At 41.3% G+C, this 22,291-nt stretch overlaps 1 protein-coding gene across 3 annotated transcripts; it reads left to right on the top strand.

The window, feature by feature from the left end:
* The first annotated feature begins 3,182 nt into the window (after nt 1-3,182).
* Nucleotides 3,183-21,840, top strand: LOC141771605 (CTTNBP2 N-terminal-like protein). Of its 3 annotated transcripts, none has more exons than XM_074642064.1 (7): nt 3,183-3,341; nt 8,029-8,133; nt 15,712-15,945; nt 17,252-17,359; nt 19,430-19,618; nt 19,734-19,904; nt 20,048-21,840. In XM_074642064.1, the coding sequence occupies exons 1-7, from the start codon at nt 3,303-3,305 to the stop codon at nt 20,993-20,995; spliced, it is 1,794 nt and encodes a 597-aa protein (XP_074498165.1). In that variant the 5' UTR covers nt 3,183-3,302; the 3' UTR covers nt 20,996-21,840. The 3 variants fall into 3 exon arrangements, with proteins under 3 accessions (XP_074498165.1, XP_074498181.1, XP_074498173.1); XM_074642080.1 differs by having other exon boundaries at nt 8,029-8,152; XM_074642072.1 differs by lacking the exon at nt 3,183-3,341 and adding an exon at nt 6,742-6,882.
* Nucleotides 21,841-22,291: the final 451 nt, after the last annotated feature.

The following is a 22,291-nucleotide window of genomic DNA, read 5'->3' as shown; positions in this document are numbered from 1 at the left end:
GAATTTAGGAAATGATTACATCTATCTTTTTCAATCATTTTTGACTTTTGGACTTTACAACGCTCTGGAGTTATTGGAAATGTTTGGATCACTCGAGTCGGAAACATACTTACGCAGCCACTGGAATCTAATTCCACAAGTGTAACACTAATAATATTACTGTAGCCTGATCTTTATCTGCAACTGTGCACAAGTTCTGAGTTTAAACAGAATCTGGCCTACTAAGTAACAAAACATATATATAGTGTATATTATAAAATAGTTTTATATACAGACTTTTGTATAAATTATCCAGTAGTATAAGTGTGTTGTTATGATTTTAGTTGTACAAATCTAATTTTGACAACCTCAGAGCAGACAACAGAAATACCGATAATACAATAAAGTACAAGTAGGCCTCAAGTACAGTAGTTGAGTAAATGTTAACATTCTACCACTGCATTTGTCGAACCAAACCATTTTTGATATCCTTGAAGATTCAAAGAATTTTTTTTTTTTTTTGCCGATTCCTTTCTCCACCAACTTCGACAAATGTTCTGATTTTACCGGCCAACACTGAAAAATCCTTCAAAATTGTACAATTGTAAGGCGCTGACCTATGCCCACTTCTTTTTCAGGGTTTCAACCAATATAAATGGAAAACTTAACACGGTAAATTGTTTGGTAAAAGGAGATGACGAGGACACAGTACAAAGACTCTGAGGACAGAGATCTCCACAGCAGCCAGTCAGCAGGCTGCACAGAGCTAACAGAGCAGCTTAATTGAAGAGCCTGAAATAGAGACTCTCTATTAAAGCTGGAGATTCTCCCCGCACCGGCAGCCTATCAGAAGCGACAATTCTCTGACTTTGCTCTCTGTATACCCTCAAGATATCAGAATATATAGCACAAATATGCTGCACCGCCATAGATAGGAGACTCTCTGTTGTGCAAACTGTGCCAATTTAGCGCTGACACAAGGTGGTATATGTAACTTCACACAAAATTGCTGTCCAACACACCAAAGTGCACTCATTTCTTTTTGCTCATTTCCACAGCAAGATTGATGCTGTGCAATATGCTCATCCATGTTGAAAAGTCTGCATTTTCTATACTATTCTTCTCTGCATGTATACTGGGTGATAAATCCACTTTGGTTACTGTAACTTTGACTTGAGTTGTGTGAGCATTGCACTCTACTGGCAGCTATTACGTATTACAGGCCTTGACAGCCTTTAATTTGCAGATACTACATCACAGTGAATACCTCATGTGATAGTTGTCATATGGCATCTGGAGCTCTGTGCCTCACAGCTGACAAAAACAACAACAACAAAAACACCAACACAGCTGTATCCCTCCTGTAGAGTTAGACCTCCACGGTCAACTTTGTGTTGTTCCTGAGTGCTGCTAATAAGAGACAGGGAGTTGCAGGAAGTCTGTTTCTGTGATTTCAGAAACACAGGGTACCTTAATACCTCCAACTGTTCCTGTTCTGAGAGCTGTCGGTGCTTTTAGTTTGAAGCTGGCGGTTATATTAGCTCCATCTACAGTCTGTAAACTTTTGATTTCCCAGGTGAACTCAGAAACCCACTGACATTTTCTCCAACAGGCTTCCCGTAACTCTGCAGACTGAGCTACTATGCCACCAGATGGCAGTCAATAATACTGTAATCCCACAAATCCAGGAATCAATGCAAAGTATGCCGTTACTGGAATAATTAATAATGCTGGAATAATTCAACAGATGGTTTATATAGTGACATTTATAACATTTAATGCATCTTTCATTGCCTCCGTGAGATAAAATGACCTATGGAGTTTTGTTTGTATGCTGTCATGCCTCATTTTTCTGCACAACAGCTTGTTTGTGTTACGCTAGTAGTAGTTTGTATTATTATTAATTATTTAATTTTTTTGTTTTTGTCTGTGCATGGGGACATATTGGATTGAATTTGTTTGTTTGTGAATATTTGGACAGGTATGAGGAGTGCATGTCATTTTAGAACACAATGAAATCAAATCTAATGTCAGAAATTTAGAAACTATAGTTACCTTACTCAAGTGCTATACTTTATACTTAAGAATGATTTTGAGGTACTTGTACTTCACTTGAGTATTTTACTTTACACACTCATACTTCGTTACATTTCAGAGGGAAATTGTATTATTTTTTTAATCCAACCAACAGCTTTAGTTACAAGTTATTTTTCCGATAAGAGGCTGGAAGCATGATCAAATTCTAAAATGTGTTGCATTGTTATAGAGTCCACTACCCAACAGTACATAAGGTAGTTAAAAGTAGGGCGGTCCTCGACCAAAGACATTCTGACTAACACTCATACGATGTGTAAAAATGAGATTCACACAAGAATCACACAAAAGCACCACTTTAAATCTTGTGTTTACCAGAGATGTGCTCATAAGTGTCTTGGAAATAAGTCATTCAGCATGAAAAAAAGCAACAAATAAAAAGACTAAATCGACAAAAGAAATCTTATTCGAAGAACAAAACCACAGATTAGCCGATTAATCAACTAAGAGGGGGCGGCCCTAGTTAAATATGACACATTACACATTGATGCATCAATAATAGGCTATTCCAATAATGCAATTCATTAAAATAATGTTAAATGATACTGTTATTATTGTGTTAAATAATACTTTATGTATATTTTCTACTAATAGGCTACTTAAGTGGAAGCTTTCATAATTATACTTAAGTGAAAGTATTTTTCAATTATGGTATTACTACTTTTAATTGAGTAAAGATGCGAGTATTCATGGTAGTCTTCCACTGCATCCTATAGGCTATAACAGTATAACCCTAAACCATATTAATGTATTGTCAATTATTATAGAAATATTACATAGGAATATTTTCACAAGAGATGACAACAAGATCAGTAGCCTACAATGCTTTATAAACATGTAATAAAGTCACTATAAAGTCACTGTTTAGGACCAAAAACAAACCAAATGTCATGCTTTAACATTTCGTTCGTGGGAAAATACCTGTAAAGTCATTAAAATAGCATGCTGAAACTCTTAAGAGATTCCTTAAGAAAGAGGCAGGCACTCAAAGAAATGCCAAACAAAGAAATCCAACCAAAGACAGAGAGGTGGGTTCTCCAATGGTCCCGCCCCCTTTTCCCCATAAGCTCGTCTCTCATTGGTCAGCCTCCAGAGCTCTGCCTCTTCTTATTGGCTGGCTCAGCTGTCAGTCAGAACAATCGCTTGGGCCGCTAACTGTTCCTGCTGCGTCTGGATCAGAGGACGCAAATCAAGTTAAAACAAATCTCCTGACAGGAGAGAAAAAGTTCATGCTGGAGTTTCCAAAGAGCTCAGAGGGCCTTATGAAGGTAAGAAGATCCGCAGGAACTGTTTGTGTGTCGGCGGTGTGAAGCTGGAGACGATAATGTGCAATGTTTCACCGTGTTTTAGACACTTTGTGTCCAAAAAGATAAAGAAAGAGATGTAGCAAAAACAGTAGTCAGGGCTACACAGGCCGAGCTGTGTGGACTGCATCTTCTCCAGATTAAAGATGGGTTGTGTTCGTGCGAAAAAGTGTATTAAAAGATGTAGATGTTTCGTTTAAAATCATCTTGTCAGCGAAGAAGAAAGGCGACAGTCACAGCCTGAGAGACAACCACAACAACACATCATAGATGTAACTCACACTCTGCCTTTTATTTACTCCTCTACTTCATGGGTTGTTGTTTTTGTTTTTTTGTTGTTGTTTTTTTACATTTATCCTTTGACATTACAATATATTATTATTAATAATAATAATAATAATAATAATAATAATACACTTTATTTGTATAGCACCTTTCCAAACATAGTTACAAAGTGCTTTACTCAAGTTAAAATAGTGCAAACATCAAAATAAAAACAATAACCTACAGAATAAAAACATAGGCCAAAATAAACTTATATTGTTATTAATTGTTTTTTATTGTTTGTTTGTTTTATTGACACAACAAACATTAATTACTTGTTTATTGTTTTCTTCCATTTACATGCATGTTCTTTTTAATATCTATACCTTGTAATTTGCTTAATGAGTTGTATATACACAGTATGTATGTATATATGTTTTTGTTTTTATTTTGTTCTTTTTTTTTATTTGTCTTTATTATTTAATTGAAGCTTTGGCAATATTGTTCACCCGACAGTCATGCCAATAAAGCAAATTGAATTGTATTGAATTGAAATTGACATGTCATCTCCTTCAGTCAGTCAGACTGATGGTGAGGACTGTTTGATATTCATGGGTAGTCGATTAAATTAATCTACAGTGACTCCAGTTGTTAGATAAAGCTTATTTACTCCACAGTGTCTACACTCTAGTTTAATTTATTCGGTTTTTAATACGTTTAGGCTGCATGAGAAGCCAATAGGCAGGAAGCCGAGGGAGTAAGTAAGTGGCAGACAGAGAAAATTAGGTTGGCCACCAAATCCAATTTAGTATCCAGCCATGCTGCATCTGGTCAGCCATCCTGATTACCACAACACGGAAATTGAGCAGACCTCAATTAGGCTACTGTACGTCCCCCTCAGTTGACCCTCATTCTGTGGGCCAAAGAAGTTTCACAGTCTGGGACATGTATTCATGCACACATTGTATTTTTTTTACCTCTCCCTTACCAGTATAGGTGTGTAAGAAGTATCAATACACACCAGTATCGCCATATTATGTTTTGTGATACTGTATTGATTCTCCAAAACACTGTATTAATTTACCTCATAAAAATACTGTCTGGCAGTAAGTAAGTAAAAGTACTGGCATCGTATGAAACTAGAATAAACCTAGGGAATTCATTGGTACCAACCATGTCGTATTAGCTTGTCGTGAAGGAGGTTAAATAACGCTCCAAATTAACGCTAAATTTTGGCGTGGAAAAACTAGCATGGCCATTTTCAAAGGGGTCCCTTGACCTCTGACCTCAAGATATCTAAAAGAACGCAATATATCGCCTTGCTTACAGTATTGCAATATATTGAATCGTTACCCCTGTATCATGATACGTATCGTACCGCCAGATTTTTGCCAATACACAGCCCTACTTACCAGTACAACCAGCTGGAAGATGATGTGACTGAAAGGTTCAGAGACAACATGTGTATGTTTAAGTTCAGCCTGTTGTTGCCTTACACATAAAAGCATGATCCCAGTCACTTCCACACAGTGAGGCATACAGCTTATTAATTAAACACTGGTATTGAATCGGTATCGGCCGGTAACCAAAGCCCAGGTATCGGTATCTGTATTGGGACTGAAAAAGTCGTATCGGTGCATCCCTATTAGAAACTGTCCCCAGACTAAGAAAAGTGGATTTTTTAATGGACTTGGATATGAATTTAGTGAAAAAGAGGTCAATTTTCCACTTAAACTGTTCACATAAAGCAGCTACTCACACACACCGAGGGCCTCTTTGTGCCGGAGCAAAGCATATGTTTTTGCAGCAGAAGCTGCTATGTGTTTTTAATGAGTTTACAGTGTTGCAGACGAGGCACATGGCTGACCAGGCTTAAAACAAACACGGATAAAAAAGGATTACGGACACAGGGGCTTTCGTCATCGGAAGTGGAGCTACCGTGTGGGAATATTTGGATTTCCCATGCTATCTCTTAGTGTCTGTGTACCCTCATGATTACCAACTCTAACTTGGGATTAGGTGAAATAATATCAAAATAATGAAGACCTAAACAAGCTCATGTGATGACACATGATGCAGGCTCCTGCTGCGGCAGACATTTCTCATAACACGGTAACGCACGCTCGTCGCACGGTGATTACAGCCGGCCTGTGAAATTAGCGAGCGAGCCTGTAAAAAGCAAAACCAAGGGAGGTGTTTGTGCTGTAGTTTAATTAGCATTTTACCCCTGTGGTTAAGCCATAGACCATGAGTGCTGGTGGAGGCAGAACTAAAAACACTGTGTGCCTTCTTTTAGTGAGAGGACGCTGCTGTAGGGATGAGGCCGTAACTCATTCCTCCCTCTCATTTCTGCATCTACAGCGGTGCCACAGTATATTTAAGAGCTGCAAATATGCTCAGTGCTATTCAGCTTTCTCTATCGCTGATGTTATTGAAGATGGCTGGAAAATATGGTAGCTATCAGCTCTGATATGAAAGGCCGGTGGTCTCCTGTCTCTCATTATGCAACCAGTGCTCCAAGAGATGAGATGAGCCCACCCCTCCTCTGGGTGACTTCATGATGTGGAAAGTTGTGGTGACCGCAGTGCTCAGAGCAAAGCGAACGAATGCTAGTTCAGGTGTGGATCAACAGAATTTTTAGATGCTTCAGCCACATTTCAGAAGAAATATTTTTTGTGATTCAAGTTTAGAGTCTCTTATTAAGTATTCAGCCTGTACAGCGTAGATCATCCATCCTACACGTCCCACGCGCTGATCTGAAAAGGATGCTTAGTGTAATAACATCAACAGCTTTGATCTTATTTCAAAGAGGGGGGCCTGCATACGTTCTCTCGGCCAGAGAGTGCGGTTGGATGTTTGAGGTGTGGACACCGCAGGGCTTGTCGGCAGAAGCAACACAGCTGTGAGATTAGAGTGCAGAGACACTACAAAGAGACCACATCGCATTTCCCAACACAAAACTGTCACGGGACAGGACGGGACCACATTATGAATGAATGAACAGGCAGTGGGGGGAAACAAAACAAAGTGATATTATTTTCAACACTGAACTTAAAAGTTAAGTTATATATGTTTGTCAGCTTTTATGTATTTAGACAGATGATGGAACAGCTTGGATGCTGGAAGCTGTTTGATATGTGATCCATCTGTGCCTGATGAACATGGCAGCTTGTATCGGTGCCATGTTTGTTTCACCGCATTGTGCCGAAATATCCAAAAACCTACTAGGACAATGAAATGAGTAAGGAACACTTTACTCCTGTTGTTTAAGCTGCCTGGTGACTTGTTTATTTAAGGCCCAGACACACCAAGCTGACATCAAAGAACTAGTGGCGATGAAGGCCGACTGTTGCTTCACCTCACCTCGCCTGTATCTTGGTGGACAAGTTGCATTGGAACACGCTGCAAAAGATTACAGCCGACAAACGTTCTGCGCCTTCGTGAGAGGAAATAACTCTCCACACCAGCAGGCGGCAGTAGTCTGCATCTGTCATTGAAATATGGAAACCGGAAGACCAAGGAAGGCGGATATAGAAGCCATTGTTATGATATGTACATGAAACAAAGCGGCGTTTGCCGACCATTTTCACACCACTCTCATGTCGTTGTGCAAATATCCGTGTATTGGAATGATCAGATGAGATGAAGTTGCAAAATGAGAAGAGCCTTCTGTGCGTGCCCTCTTGACTTTACCTATTGGCTTGCTTTCCTCACTTCCGTTTCTCGTGCACTGATTCACTGAAGCTCAACTGCCAATCAGAGTGATTTCTGTCACCGACGAGCTCCGCCACAGATTCAACATGCTGAATCAGCCGAAAAACCTACAACACGGACACACCGACGGCTCACTGACAGCTCCAAACTGTTCGGCGGCCGACCATCCCTCGGTGTATCGGGGCCTTTAGCCTATAGAACATTAGATGTATTTTCTATGTAATATCCTCACATTTTGCTTGAGCTATACCGCACACCTTACTATTTAAATAGGTTTGTTATGTAGTTCACTTCTGAACTGCACCAAAAGTAAGCTGTCTGGTTCCCTTTCATACAGGAGAAAAAATGTTACTGCATATTTTGTACTCTGGTTCTGCGCTGCAAAAGTACTCCCTCCCAAGATAATAACCACATAAAGCTCATAAATCAGCGGGCTGGATCAGATGGATCAGATGTCTGTCTGGATGTCTGATTTGGAGGACAGTCGCTTTCCTAATTTGGTGTATCATTTCTCAGCGTTTCCTCTTTTGAGTTGAATAATAATCTAATAGAGTAGTTATTTTTATGGATGAGAATAATATAAACAACATGTCTGTTTGCATCAATTTTAAGAAAAACAATCTAAATGCAATTAGTCAACCAAGTTCTTCTCTTTCATCTTTTTCCCTCACAGTCCAATCTGAATATGGAGAGTTTGACCAAGCCAGAGTTGCTGATGCTTTTCAGCATCCTGGAAGGAGAGCTGGAGGCCCGGGACCTGGTCATTGAAGCCCTAAAGGTACCGATCAATGGAGCTGGTAACAGAATTATAACATTTAAGTGATGTTCTGCACACAATCTAATATTCCTCTGGATCCATTGAATTTGCTCGCAGCCAACTATTGTCTGTGTCTCTGGAGAGTGGATTCATTTGGGGGCATTGTCTCAGAAGTCATCCTTTTCCTACAAATTAAATGAGTAGACACATCCCAGTGAACTTAAACATATATACAGACACAATGTAAAGTACTCACACACACATGGTTTGGCACAGAGCAGCTAACGTCAGGATGTCTTGCTTTGGAGGGATTAATGCCAAGTTTCAATTAAAGGATTGTCAGGCTATTTTTCCCACAGTGTCCTGCAGTCACCAACACACTCCAAGCGTTCAGTATATTTGGACAACCCTAAGCACTTAAAGCTGTAGCTGTAAACTTACTTCAGTAACACTGTGTCATCGTGACACTGCTAAAAAAAAACACAAACGTAAGATAAGCAATGAATAAGCAACTTAATGATGGAGCATTTCTGCAAAAGATGGTCCGTACCTTTCTGAGACATTTAGTGCGGACTTTATTCTCACTATTAATATTGGAGCTTTATGGCCGTTACGCTCTTGGAATGCTATTCACTTTCCTGGTGTAAAATGCACCATTGAAAGATCAAACTGCCAGAGACAGCCAGCGAACTAGAGAGCCTACTGCTGAATGTTCATGTGTTGTGTCTAGACCACATTCCTACCTCTCTCTCGTGGGATCTGGCCATCTAAGGCAAGAAGACTTACAGCACGCTGATGACTCAATGCGAGCGAGAGTAGGAGTGAACAAATAAACATTGGCCTTAACTGGAGCTTGAGGGGAATATGGCTGTGCTCCTTTCATGGCTCCACCGGCACAAACTGTTAACCCATTCAGGTCTGGGATTGGATCAATGCTGCAGTGTTAACTGGTACAGAGCTTTAATTAAGGGTATGATCACTGGCCGGAAATTAATTGCAGGGAGTAAGTGAAAACAAATCTCTTGAGGTGAACTGATCTCGTCCGCGCAGCACAGCATGCATGTTTTGCCAAAGGACTTCATACCTTTCTGCTGTTCTACTGTTAAGGAATTCGCAATGAGGGATCTTGGGTCTCGCCCTCACATGAGAGCAGACTATCATCAGTAAAACATCACCCCATATATTTTTTGGGGTTTTATCCACTCTAGCAGCATGGCTCTACGGATGGCAGTGTTTGTCTGTCGGCCATCACTTTGGTCCAGAATGAAAAATCTCAACAGTTATTGGATGGGTCAAAGTTTTCACTTATCCAGTTAAGTATCTCAAGAGCCACTCAATGGATTGGCACAATATTTTGTACAAATAGTCATGGTCCCTTGAGAACAGAGGTGAAAAAAAAAAAATCGATGCAGCATAGTATCGCGATATTTTACATGGCAATATTGTATCAATACACGGATGTCAACTATTGATCTTTTATTTTATAAACTATTAACCTCTTAACAATCCGCTGGCAGGCTCGGCCGCTACTCTGTCTTTCAGAGGTTGTAGCGGGCGAAGATACTGATATCATATGAAAGCAGAAAACCTAAGTAATTGATTGGTACCAGCCATGTCATGTTAGCTTGTTGGGAAGAATGTTATAAATAACTCCGCTCCAAAGTTGCATTAAATTTTGGTGAGGAAACACTTGCATGCCATTTTCAAAAGGGGTCCCTTGACCTCTGTCCTCAATATATGTGAATGAAAACTCTGAGATGAACAGAGTGAAAACTGATTAGATAAAACAGATGTTACAAACTGCATAATTTGTAGTTGAAAAAAGGTAATAAATCAAAATATATCTTATCGCAATATCAGCATATCACAAAATGTTTAAAAAGATCGTATCGTAACTACATATCGTGATAATATTGTATGGTGGGGCCTCTGTTGATTCCCACCGCTACTATTTCACCTACTAGGTTGACAGTTGTGGTTTTGAGTGGATGAACTGAATTGAAATGAATTGCAAAACCTTTTGGTGATCCTTTCACTTTTCATCTAGCGCCATCATCAGGTCAAAATGGTAATTTTTTTGTGTTTTTTTTTTTTCAAAATATCTGCGAAACTAATGACAGTCCCATAATTATTGTACATTAAACCGGCTAAACTGATGTTAGCATTTTGCTAAAAGTGCTGCCATGTCTAAGTACAGATTCACAGAGCTGCTAGCCTGGCTGTAGGCTGAGTCTTGTTCTTGCAACATGAAGTTACAGTAATTAGAGAAGTAAGTCCAGTCATGATGCTCATGTCAGTCTTAACTGATGTGTCACCACTACACAGAGTGTCATGTGAGACATGTTTAGCTCAACCACAAATCACCATAGTAATAACACCACTGTTCAACTCTTTGCTTTTCATGCCTTTGCTCATCTAGTTAAAAGTACAGGAGCTGGTTTTCATGTGTAGTCTCCACTCTCAGTGTTTTAAAACTCTAACATTCTTATCAGTGATTTTTTACAGGATGTAGTGCAAGTACAGGATGTGAAGTTAATGATGCGGTTTTTCTACGGTCCTCTATATTTAATTATGCAGAACTATCAATGGCATTCTAACTATCCGCTAAATTTTTTCCCCCTTTGTGACTCACTGCTGCAGCTGCTCACGCTGTGGCTTTCAAAAGGAAGTTAAGTCTCTGGCAATGCTCGTATTTGGCACACAAAGCTCCGCAGTGATCCAGTAGTGCCTTTTGCTTTGGGAAACGAATAGGAGTCTTTACTTTAAGTTCAAAGGGGACTCAAATATGGAAATGAGCCTTTTAATTAACTGTCGAGTTCACGTGGTGTGGTCGACTAGAGCTTCCAAATGGACGTACTTAAAAACAGGTTTTCTGTGTGTGTGTGTGTGTGGTCTTTGGTAATGGGACAGCACTGAAATTGGGGGAAAAACTGCCTCGTTTATAGCCTCGAGATGCATCAGCTGATTGGATTCAGTGTCAGTTGCTTTCCACAGCATGTGGTGGATAGTGTTCTTCAGACATTTCCTTACCGTTTACATGCATGAGTATTTCTGGGTATTTAGCAATCTGCTCAAGCAGCTCTGAAATATATCGGACTCTAGGGTAAGGAGTTCATATATCACCTTCCCTCAGTATTATACGGATCCCGTCGCCAACGTTGCACAACTGAAAGAGTCCAGGCATGTGTCAGCAAAAGATAAGCTGGACTGGAACCAGTGCAGCCGTGGCACAAAAATACTTCCCAAGCAAAAGCACGCAAGTTGCCAAGAACTGTAGCCAACAGACAAAAGCATGAATAATGGAGGTAGACTGTGATGCATAGCAGCCATGCACCGAATGTTTACGGGTATTGTTCGTGCACAGTGCGATGTAGCGATTAGGTTCCGGTAGATTTGGGTGTTAAGTATTAATGTTTCCCGTAATCCCTCTTTTCACTTCCTCCACCCTCTCTGCAGCGGTGGAGGATTGATGCAGAGGAAAACAGCCTCCCTTTGTGTTGTGGAAGTCTGTCTGTGCATTGAGGGGCGAGGAAGAGAGCTGAGAGAGACAGTCTGTGTTTAGAAGTGAAGTTTTGTATAATAGGGGTCCTGTGAATTAGAAAAAAAATAGCTTTTTAAAGGCCAATTATCCAGTTATGAAATAGAAAATAACAAGGAAAACAGTGAACTCTCACACAAGTCTACATTAAATGTGTTTTCTTTGTGTGTTTCAAAAATGTTTTCCTCTTGTGTGAGCAATGGATTATAAATTAAGTGGGTTTTTTTTGTTAGTATTGCATGCATCAATGGAAGTCAGACTGACTATACTGTATATATCCTTAAGTGTCAAGAATGGAAACCTGATCTAAGCATATTTAATCATCGACCGTAAAATGACACATACAGAGCAGACAGTCATTGACGGGAACAGGGATGGGCTGTCTGCCAAGTCTGCAGACAGATTTCTCTTTGAAGATTCATCTTCAAAACCAGATATCCACCTTTTTAGAGAAAACAAATTGATGGCTAGTATAAAATCTGGCTAAATGTATTCCATTTTTAGCTTTAGTGTTTACATAAATCACAAGTATGCATTCAAAAAAAGCTCTTTGGCAGACAAATGTCATGTTTTTTCTCAGTCAATTAGATGTGAAGCCTGTGCTGTACAAACAAAGAGAAGAAAACATACTCTTCATCCCACACAAGACTTATGTTGAGGTGCTGTGTGGTCATTGTGCTTTAGATAGCGCCCACGTTCGAGAGGCATTTTTGAATTCTCCTGGGCATCCTGTGTTTTCCTGTTTCTTCCCTCCACGCTGTTTGATCCGCCTTCACACAGTCCTCAGCGGACTGGATCAAATAACAGCCTCGCAGCCTTGCCCTCTCTCTTTTCGTGCCAGATGAGCTAATATTGTTGAAGATGACAATCACAAAGCCTGTGATCTGTTCTGCAATACTGCTTGAATTTGCCATCAATCGTCACTTGTTGTATTTTTCATACTGAGTTAACAAACTCTTATTTGCTTGACATAAATTTGGCTTTGTACGTAAAATGTCACTCATGTCAAATTGTTGCGATTACCGCTGCAAATGTTTGACTTTCATATCAATTATACGTAGTCCGAAGAAATTATACGGGAATTATGGATGCACTGATCCAATACATACTTTATTAAGCAGACCTTGAATCAGCCATGATGTGACTGGTCCACGTTACATCCAGTTTCTTTGTCATTGTGTCTTTACAAAATGCAGTGTATCCTACATGCCTTGAGTTACAGTGGGTTGCAGACTTTTAATGCCAAAGCAATCCGTCATGTTACATTACATAAAAAAAGGTTTTCAATAGAGTCCACACAGTAAGGTACAGATTTTAATTTGGGTAAAAAGTAGGGCTGTCAATCAATTAAAATATTTAATGGCGATTAATTACGATTGTCCATGATTAATCGCAATTAATCACATTTTTTATCTGTTCAAAAGTATTTAATACACTTATCAACATGGGAGTGGGCAAATATGTTGCTTTATGCAAATGTATGTACATATTTATTATTGGAAATCAATTAACAACACAAAACAATGACAGATATTGACCAGAAACCCTCACAGGTACTGCATTTAGCATAACAAATCAAATGCTCAAATCATAACATGGCAAACTGCAGCCCAACAGGCAACAACAGCTGTCAGCGTGTCAGTGTGCTGACTTGACTATGACTTGCCCCAAACTGCATGTGATTACCATAAAGTGGGCATGTCTGTAAAGGGGAGACTCGTGGGTACCCATAGAACCCATTTTCATTCACATATCTTGAGGTCAGAGGTCAAGGGACCTCTTTGCAAATGGCAATGCATGTCTTTTCTTGCCAAAATTTAGCGCAAGTTTGGGGCGTATTTAACCTCTTTCGCAACAAGCTAGTATGACATATGAGTCCGCTACAACCGCCTAAATATCGAATTTGGTTAATGCACTAAAGAAATTAGTGGCGTTAAAACAACTATGACTTTGACAGCCCTAGTAAAAATAAAGTACTGGTATCGGATCAGTACTCGGTATTATTGGCTGACACGTGAGCTGAGGTATCGGAATTGGTGAAAAAGTTGGATTGGTGCAAATAGTTGTATTTCTGCGCCAATAGAGTGCCGTTTCGGAGGGGTAATTATATACCTGTGTGCTCGGCTGTAACACACACACACAAACACACACACACACAGTCAGCAGCTCTATAAGAACAGTGAATCGGCTGAATATTGCTCTGCAGGCCCATCCACACTCTTGACTGCACTTTAAACTTCTCAAGTAATCTTGGTATCAGTCATCAGGAGCTCTGTCCTCACCCTGCCAGAGAGGATACTGTTCTCTCTAATCTTTTGATCCTCTTTTGTTGAAACCTCACGGAGACACATTGCCAGTTCCTCTGCAGCCTTCCTCCTCCTCCTCCTCTCTCTCTCTCTCACTCACTTCAGCCCCTTTTCACGGCAGGCCCAAAGGCATCTGCTGAACCTGAAATGTCTTGCTGCTATTATCCCTTCTTTGTCATGAGTTAAACAGAAAACAGGTCTGCTTTGGCCGAGGCCCAGTCCAGAGCAGCTGTCCTGCTAAAGATAGACAGACACACACCATCTGTTGCTCCTTCCTCATGCTAGCAGTCTTTTTCTTGCATGTTTGTGCATTTCCTCTCCCACTCTTTTCCCCTTCTCTTTATCTGCAGATCATTTACCACTGTAGTATTAGAGATGCTGGTCATGGGGTGTGGAACGCAGTATTTCATTTCCTGTTTAGATGTGACTTAAATCATAACTGTCAGGGATTACTATCGAATCACATCATAACAGCTTCAAAGTTCAAGTTTTGACTGACTGATAATGACCAGTCCATTGTATAGAAACTAGGCTGACGGGGACGTCATCAGTTTTGCAAGTATTTGTTCATAAACCAAAGTATTTGACAAATTAAAATTTTGCCCTGAAAATGGTGCCGGCTGAAAAGTAAGAAGCCCACCAAATGTGTTAAAATTCATCCCAAGGGGGTACATGAATGTGTGTTCCAAATTTCATAGAAATCCATCGAATACTTGAGATAATTTCACTGGATGAGAGAGAATTTTGACCTGCTTGTGGTGCTAGAGTAAAAGTCAGGGGAAAAGTCACCAAAGTTATTAGGATGAATCATCTCATACATATGAATGTCTGGACTGTAGTCTGTATATAAGAAGTGGACGTAGTCACTGTGACGTCACCCATTGGTTTGTGGACTGCCGTTTTGAAGCCTCAAGTCGCCATCTTGTTTTTTGCAACCAGAAGTGAGACGAGAGGGTGGAGCTAAGTACAACTGAACGCTGAATAAGCCATTTTTAGGTGACCAAAAATGTTACAATTAACTTTCATAAACTGAAAACACACTGTGAAAGTGTTAAAGTTCTACAACGAAAAATATGGACAACTCCCAGAGTGGACAACGCTGTGGTAGCGACCTGTCAATCACAAGGTAGCCACGCCCTAAAGCATCCCCCGCTTTATGGTCTATTTGACTCTAAATGGGACCATCATTTACAAAATGAACATCATGCTGTATTGAAGAAGACTTGAAACTAGCGATTGAGACCATAAACTCATGTTTACAATGTTTACTGAGGTAATAAATCAAGTGAGAAGTAGGCTCATTTTCTCATAGACTTCTATACAATCAGACTTATTTTTGCAACCAGAGGAGTCGCCCCCTGCTGGCTGTTAGAAAGAATGCAAGTTTAAGGCACTTCCTCATTGGCTTCACTTTTCAGACCTGGAGGTTGCTCGCTGGTCTGGATAAAAGTGTTGGATCCCTACAGTCATGCCACTAACTAAAATATCTCTTCGAAAATGTACAGTATATACAGAAGCCTCCAGTGACAGCTGAGACTCAGACTGGAAGTTTCAAAAGCCATAAAAGTGATCCAAGAGAAGATTCACATACTAGGGCCAACTTACAATCCTTTCATTCTCGCAACAGCATTAACAAGCCAAGCAATTCCACTCATGAACATTTCCTACCACATAACCTTCAGATCACATACTGCACTAAAGTACTTTATCGATCCCTGCCCCTCCCATCTCAATTTTCTCTTCGCATCTCTTCAGGCCCAGCGTAAAGAGCTGTTCATCCAGGAGCGCTACAGCAGGTACAACCTCAGCGACCCCTTCCTGGCCCTGCAGAGAGACAGCGAGGCGGTCGGGGACCAGAACACGGATCCGGGCTGTTCTTCCTCTACCTCCAACCCTCTGGTGGTTCTCAAACTGGTGGTGAGCCACTGCAGGAGGATGCAGGAGAAGATGTTGGCCCAGCTGGCTGCAGCGGAAAGCAGGCACAGAAGGGTGGGTGTGGATGTGTGTGGTTCTTAATTAGGGGAGGCAGAGATGAGTTGGTTGCTTGTGTGGATTAAAAAAAAATCAATTGGGAAACATAAAAAGATAAAAGCTGGCCTCACTTAGTGCTGGAAAATATTGAAAAAATGAGCATGAGCAATGAGGATATCTTTTCTGAAAGTTGCAATATATAAAAACTGCTGGCAACAAAAGCTTGCTACACAAAACTGATGTGATTAAAGCATCCCTCTTCATTAAAACCATTTGTTTCCAAAAACAAATTTTTCCCCAGGAACAGCAAAATAAAAATTAAAAAGCATGAATTCGCAATAGCTGTGACCAAGTATGTGCATGCATCGACGCATTCACACACACACAACCTCGCAAACACTTGACCTCAATGGCAAACTTCAGCCTCCTAGGGCAAAACCTGTGACCCAAAAGGGTGGGGAAATCTTTTCTAGATCAACCATCTGACCGAGCAAGCTATAAAGCTGCTGGTCGCAGCTAAAAACAACTTTGTTTTTCAGCATGAACTATTTCCAAGAGGTATGAATACATCCAAAAAGTTCTTCAGGGTGAGACATGAACTAAGAAAAACAAAATACCTGCACTCTGATGTCACATTTCCAGTTTTCTTTTGTTTCACCTCAGTGTCTCCTGATTTCATTATGAGTTAAACATATGTGCAAGGACAATATGCCTAATCTGTGTGATTACCTCATTTCTGTTAATATCAAATTAGTTTTACATGAAACACATCAGTAACTACAGGCAGATTTTAAGCCTTTTGATGTGCTTTCTGACAGCAAAAATACAATGGGTTGATCCAAGTCCTGCTTCAGTATCAATATTATAGGAGTATTTGAATACACAGAACACAAAAACATGTGTTTTGCATTGAAGAATATAAGGCAGAAGTTAAACCTCACATAGTTTATAGTAAAATGCCTCATATCAATTAAGTCATTTATTGTTTTGGTATATATTTAAATTACTGTCTGTTGTAAATAATGATTCCCATTGCATCTCTTGGAACTGTACAAACACAAAACACTCCATCATCTAAGGCTTTGTAAAACCACAGAGTGAAGACTATACTTTTCTCTGCACAGGCGGGCTGAACACGGTACTCATTGAGATGAGCTGACTTATGTAGCCGTTTAGCTTAACTGCTATCAGTATTTGTGCTTACAATGCTAGTAATCATATTGCTTCAAAATAACCGTTATTGGCTGTAATATGAAGCAGAATAAAAAGTCATGTGAGATCATTTCACTCCTGACTCTCTGTCTCCCCGCTGTGTTTGCTTCAGGTCATTGCAGATCTGGAGGAGGAGAAGAGGAGGCATGCTGAGGACACAGCGGAGGGAGATGATGTCACTTACATCCTGGAGAAGGAAAGGGAGCGCTTACAACAACAGGTGCCCTCTAATTAATAGTGGTGTGGAATGCACTGTAAATATTTGTCCAACATTTTAATCAAATAGGAGTCAATGAGTGATTAGTGGTGCTTTAAAGGAACTGGTGTCTAAAGCGTTGAAGTAAACTGTACCCATCCACACCGCCCAGAGGTCGTGTGAACTGAATATTTTCCGTCATTGACTGATTTTTTTCCAGTGTGGCAGCAGAGCGAGGGTTCAGCCTTCAGAAGCAAATGAAAACGTTGTCTGTCCAAGGCAAAGACTACGAAAAAAAACAGATTCTTTTGCTGCTTCTTGTGTGTTGACATGGAAAGTAACCGCCTGGTCGGTGTCGGGTCTCCTGTCATCTTTTCTCTCCATGCCTTTATAAATGCATAATCTATAAACTTGTTCTGTAGTCTACATTAATTATTTAACACAGCAGGGCCGGCGGCGCCTCCGTGTATGCCGCTTTCTCAGTCCTCAGTCCAAAAGTCAAAATGTTGCTATTGAAAAAAGATTAACCTAACCTAACCTAACCTAACAGGTTAGGTTAATTGTGGACTCTAAAATTGCCCGTAGGTGTGAATGTGAGCGTGAATGGTTGTCTGTCTCTATGTGTCAGCCCTGCGATGGACTGGCGACCTGTCCAGGGTGTACCCTGCCTTCGCCCAATGTCGGCTGGGATCGGCTCCAGCCCCCCCGCGACCCCTAACGGGATAAGCGGTTGCAGATGGATGGATGAAAAAAGATTGATGTAACTTAAAGGGAATCTATGTAATAATCAGAAATTGCTTGTTAACAGCGACACCTTTGGCCGTAAGTCAACGAAAGTCAGCGTCCTTTTGCTCGCGCTCGCTCTACATAGACATGAACGAGCATCGCTCAAAACAGTAATGTTAGCTGACCAGACGAAGGTCTCTCCATGAATCAATGCTGATCCTAGTGTTGGCTTTTCCTGCTTCAGCCTCCCGACCGCAGCCGGAGGGAGACACCGCAGCCCCAGCCGGAGACGATAACGTTACTCACTCCGGAGCACAGTCTATTCGCTCAGCAGCAGGGAACGACACGGCAAACCTCTGTTGGTCTGGAGGAGCTGCAGCATTTATTTCTGCACAAACGTTCACTGTACATTCACTATAGTAGATATTCTCAGAGCTAAACTAACTCTTCTGCACTGTGTAGTGTGCGTGCATGCACGTGAGAGGTGGAGCGAGAGTGAGAACGAGCGCGGTGTGTGAGTGAAGGCAAGCAGGCAGAGGAGCAGACACAGCATCGACTCCAGCCCTGGAGACCAAAGCTACGGTCTCCCCTATGTCTTCTGACCGCGGTCGGGAGGCCGAAGCAGGAAGAGCCAACACTGTTTTGCAAGACGGGCTTCACTAGATATAACTTCTTATAACTTTCTGAGTCAGAACAGCGTAGCCACATCTGAGCGCACATGGGACACCGACCCGCAATGATTCATACTTATAAGAAGTTACAAACAGTACCCTTTAATCATTTCAAAATTCACAACATGTTTTTATCTAACGAAATATTCTGCTTCAGTCCATATTTGTTGCCGTTTAGCCTTTTAAAAACAACATTTTCACTGTGGTCAAAAACTATTTGCTCTCCCACTTGCTGCCGCACACAAAGGAAGGCTTGCACCTGTAACTTATTAACAATCTAAGCTTCATTTAAAAAAACCTCAATAGAAGTTTTGAATGTAAAAAATGACATTCGGTAGGGCAGCCCTCGTGGCTTGGTTCCAACCCACTTTGTTTGTTTCCTATTTACAAAGCCCGGGCTGTGCATCAACACCGGACCATAACAGACCATGAGGAGATCGCTGAATTTGACAAAAAAGTGTATTGGATTAGAATCACAGACTCCACATTTAAATATGGCATATGTCTTATTGTCATTAAAAAATGCAAATACAAAATGACGGGCAATAATAGATTATGACATCATTTTTACAACCCTGTCCATCAGAATGGCGGACAACGAGAAAGTCTAATGAAACCACTGACAACGTCTAAAACGAAACAATGTTTACTACCTCTCTAACAAGTGTTAATTGTGTGCTTGTCTCGGTCTTTGTAGCTGGACTTTGAGCGGAGCCAGGTCCGGCGGTTGGAAAAAGAACAGCGGCGGATTACCGACCAGCTAGAAGAAGAACGGGTTCAGCACAAACAGCTCTCCTGCGCTTTGGCCAAAGAGTGCAAGTGGGCAAGCACCAGGGCTCTGGAGGAGGGTCACCGGCTGACCGAGTTGAACCGCAAACTCGACAAGGTATTAACATTTGGAATCCAAGTTAGGCAGTTTGTTTACTTTTTTTTTGTTACAAATGTCGGGCCTGGATATATTTGGCTCTCCGGGTGAACAGACTTTTTTCCCCCTCACGCAGGAGAAGGAGGCTTGTCAGGCCCTGAGAGAAGAGTTGGAGGACGAGAGGAGGAGAGCCCTGAGGATGGAGGCGAGGGTGGAGGAGCAGCTGGCCGAGTTCGACACGGAGCGAGAGCAGCTCCGCTCGCGTTTGAAGAAGGAGGAAGCTCACTGCTGTCAGCTACAACAACAGGTGCGAACACTCGAGCACATTCATCACGCAGGTGGCAGCAGATTGCACATTAACTACTGAAAGTTATTTCATCTAATTAGCTCGCATTCTACAGCAAAAATGTCTGCTTGTAATTAATCTCTTTCTCTCCATTTTGTGATCAGGTAGACGAGCTGAAGGGGAAACTGGAGGAGGTGAATATGATGAGAGACGTTAGGGAGGCAGTTACAGCTCCAGTAGAGGCAGAAGGAGAGGAGTGGGCCACAAAAGTTCCTCTAGGAAAGACAGCATTTGGCACTATTGCGGTCGAGGACATTGAGGAAGACAGAAACGAGCAACCCGCGCAGCTAAGAGTCAACGGTCACCACTGTCCGATGGAGACCAACGGGCACCACGATCCAAACAACGCTCTCTCAGATAACATCTGTGTACACAATGGGAATGAAAATTCTCCAATTCATCAGACATCATTCTCCACTCTCCCTCCTTCCTCCCCCTGCGCCTCTCCCGTCCTCGCCAAACGTCCACCAGGCAGCCCGAGCCCCGGTGGCTACCAGTCTCCCTACCAGGCCGGGATCAACCAGCGCTTCCACGCCGCTCGTCATAAGTTCCAGGGTACCGTTGACCCAGAGCCTCAGTCCCCGCCAGCGCAGCCTGCTCTTCCCCTCTCGCCAAAGGATGTCTCCCCCGTGACCAGCTGCTCTCCCCCAGAAGCCAGCCCGGTCAAGCAGATGGCCCGGAGCACCGTCACTCAAGTCCTGTCTCGCTTCACGACCGCGCAGCAGAGCGCCACGCCGAAACTCGCGGCACCGAACAATTCACCCTTCGGTACGGACTACCGCAGCCTGGCGGCGCCCTTGTCTCCGATCATCGGAAGGGCAGCGGGAGCTCTTCCACAGGGGATCAGATCACCCACCATCCCGAGAGCAGACCGGGGCAACCCTCCACCCATCCCCCCCAAGAAGCCCGGTCTGGCACAGGCCCCTCCCTCCCCGGCCGCCGTGCCCCGGTCCGCCAGCCACTTCTCCGACAGCCCGCTCTCAGGCAGCTGTGGCCTCACCTCCAGCCAGGAGGCAGTCAAAGAACTGGACATGGTGGTTTCCTCTAATTAACTGATCATTTGATGCGTCAAGAAATTATAGTCAGCTGCTACTCTGCTCGTGACACGATGGTTTAATCCACATCTCATAAGTATGATTGTTGAAATATTGTTTTGTACATGACAGGATTTATATCCTGTGCTTATTTGAACAGAGGTCCCTTCAAACACTGTTGTATTTATTAGATTTATTTTTGTTTTTTTATGCGCTCAGGCACTATTTTATGTAGTGGTTAAAGAGCTGGTACTAATGAAGAGTTACAACTGATTTAAATGTGCCAATACAATATGTTGGGCACAACGTACTATTATAGTATATTAAGTTTTTTTTATGGTGTCATATTTCCAAAGACTACAAATCAAGTTTATTACCTGCAGAGGTTTTATTTTTCCCCGAGTATGTTGCTTGTCATTACTGTAATTCTCAGACCAAATGTAAGAAGTAGTCCTTGGACCAATGAACAATGTATGTCTCATTTCAGTGTGCACTCATATGTACGTCGCCTTTGTTTTATAAAAGTGTATAGTTCATTTTTAGAAATGTTACTTAGTTATTGATGTATACTACTTTAACACAACAGATCATCTAATCTATTCAGTGTTGTACTGAGCTTGGTTTATGTATTACTTTAATGTTGCAGTTATAATAATCTTATACTATTGTACAGTATCTTTTTTAAGATCTTGATCATTCATAAGAAGAACTCATTATAAAAACACATGTATTTTATAGTCAACCATTGCTTTGATTAATATAACACAACTGCAGGTTATCTCTACTTTTATCAGATCCTTTACAGTGCTGTAAATGCTGGAAAGTGACGGATATAATAAATTAATCCCAAAGATTGTAACGTATTTATCTCTGTATTTTTACTCTCATAGGAATTGTATGTTGCCAGTAGGTGGTACAGTAGTTATTAATGCTGACAATAGTACTAATCCAATGAGGGGAAGCTGTTTACAGCCTGCGACTTGGAAGGATTTAATGTAGGGCTGCAACTCATCATTATCATGAGTCATTATCAACTAATCTGCAGATTATTTTCTTGTTTAATTGATTCATCATTTGGTCTATAAAAGGTCAGAAAATTGTGAAAAATGGCTGTTACAATTAGCTCACTGCCTGAGGTGATGTATTCATATGGCTTGTCTTGTTCGACCAAAATCCAAGGATATCCAGTTGACTTATCACATATATATAAAAAAAAAGCATCAAATCTTCACATTTGGGAAGCAGGTTTTGTCATTTTTGCATTAATCAGAATTGTTGCCAAATACATTTTCTGTTGATCGACTAAATTGATTA

This window comes from Sebastes fasciatus, chromosome 1 (genome assembly GCF_043250625.1).
Source record: "Sebastes fasciatus isolate fSebFas1 chromosome 1, fSebFas1.pri, whole genome shotgun sequence".
Taxonomy (NCBI): domain Eukaryota; kingdom Metazoa; phylum Chordata; class Actinopteri; order Perciformes; family Sebastidae; genus Sebastes; species Sebastes fasciatus.
This window is presented reverse-complemented; position numbering and strand designations above follow the sequence as displayed.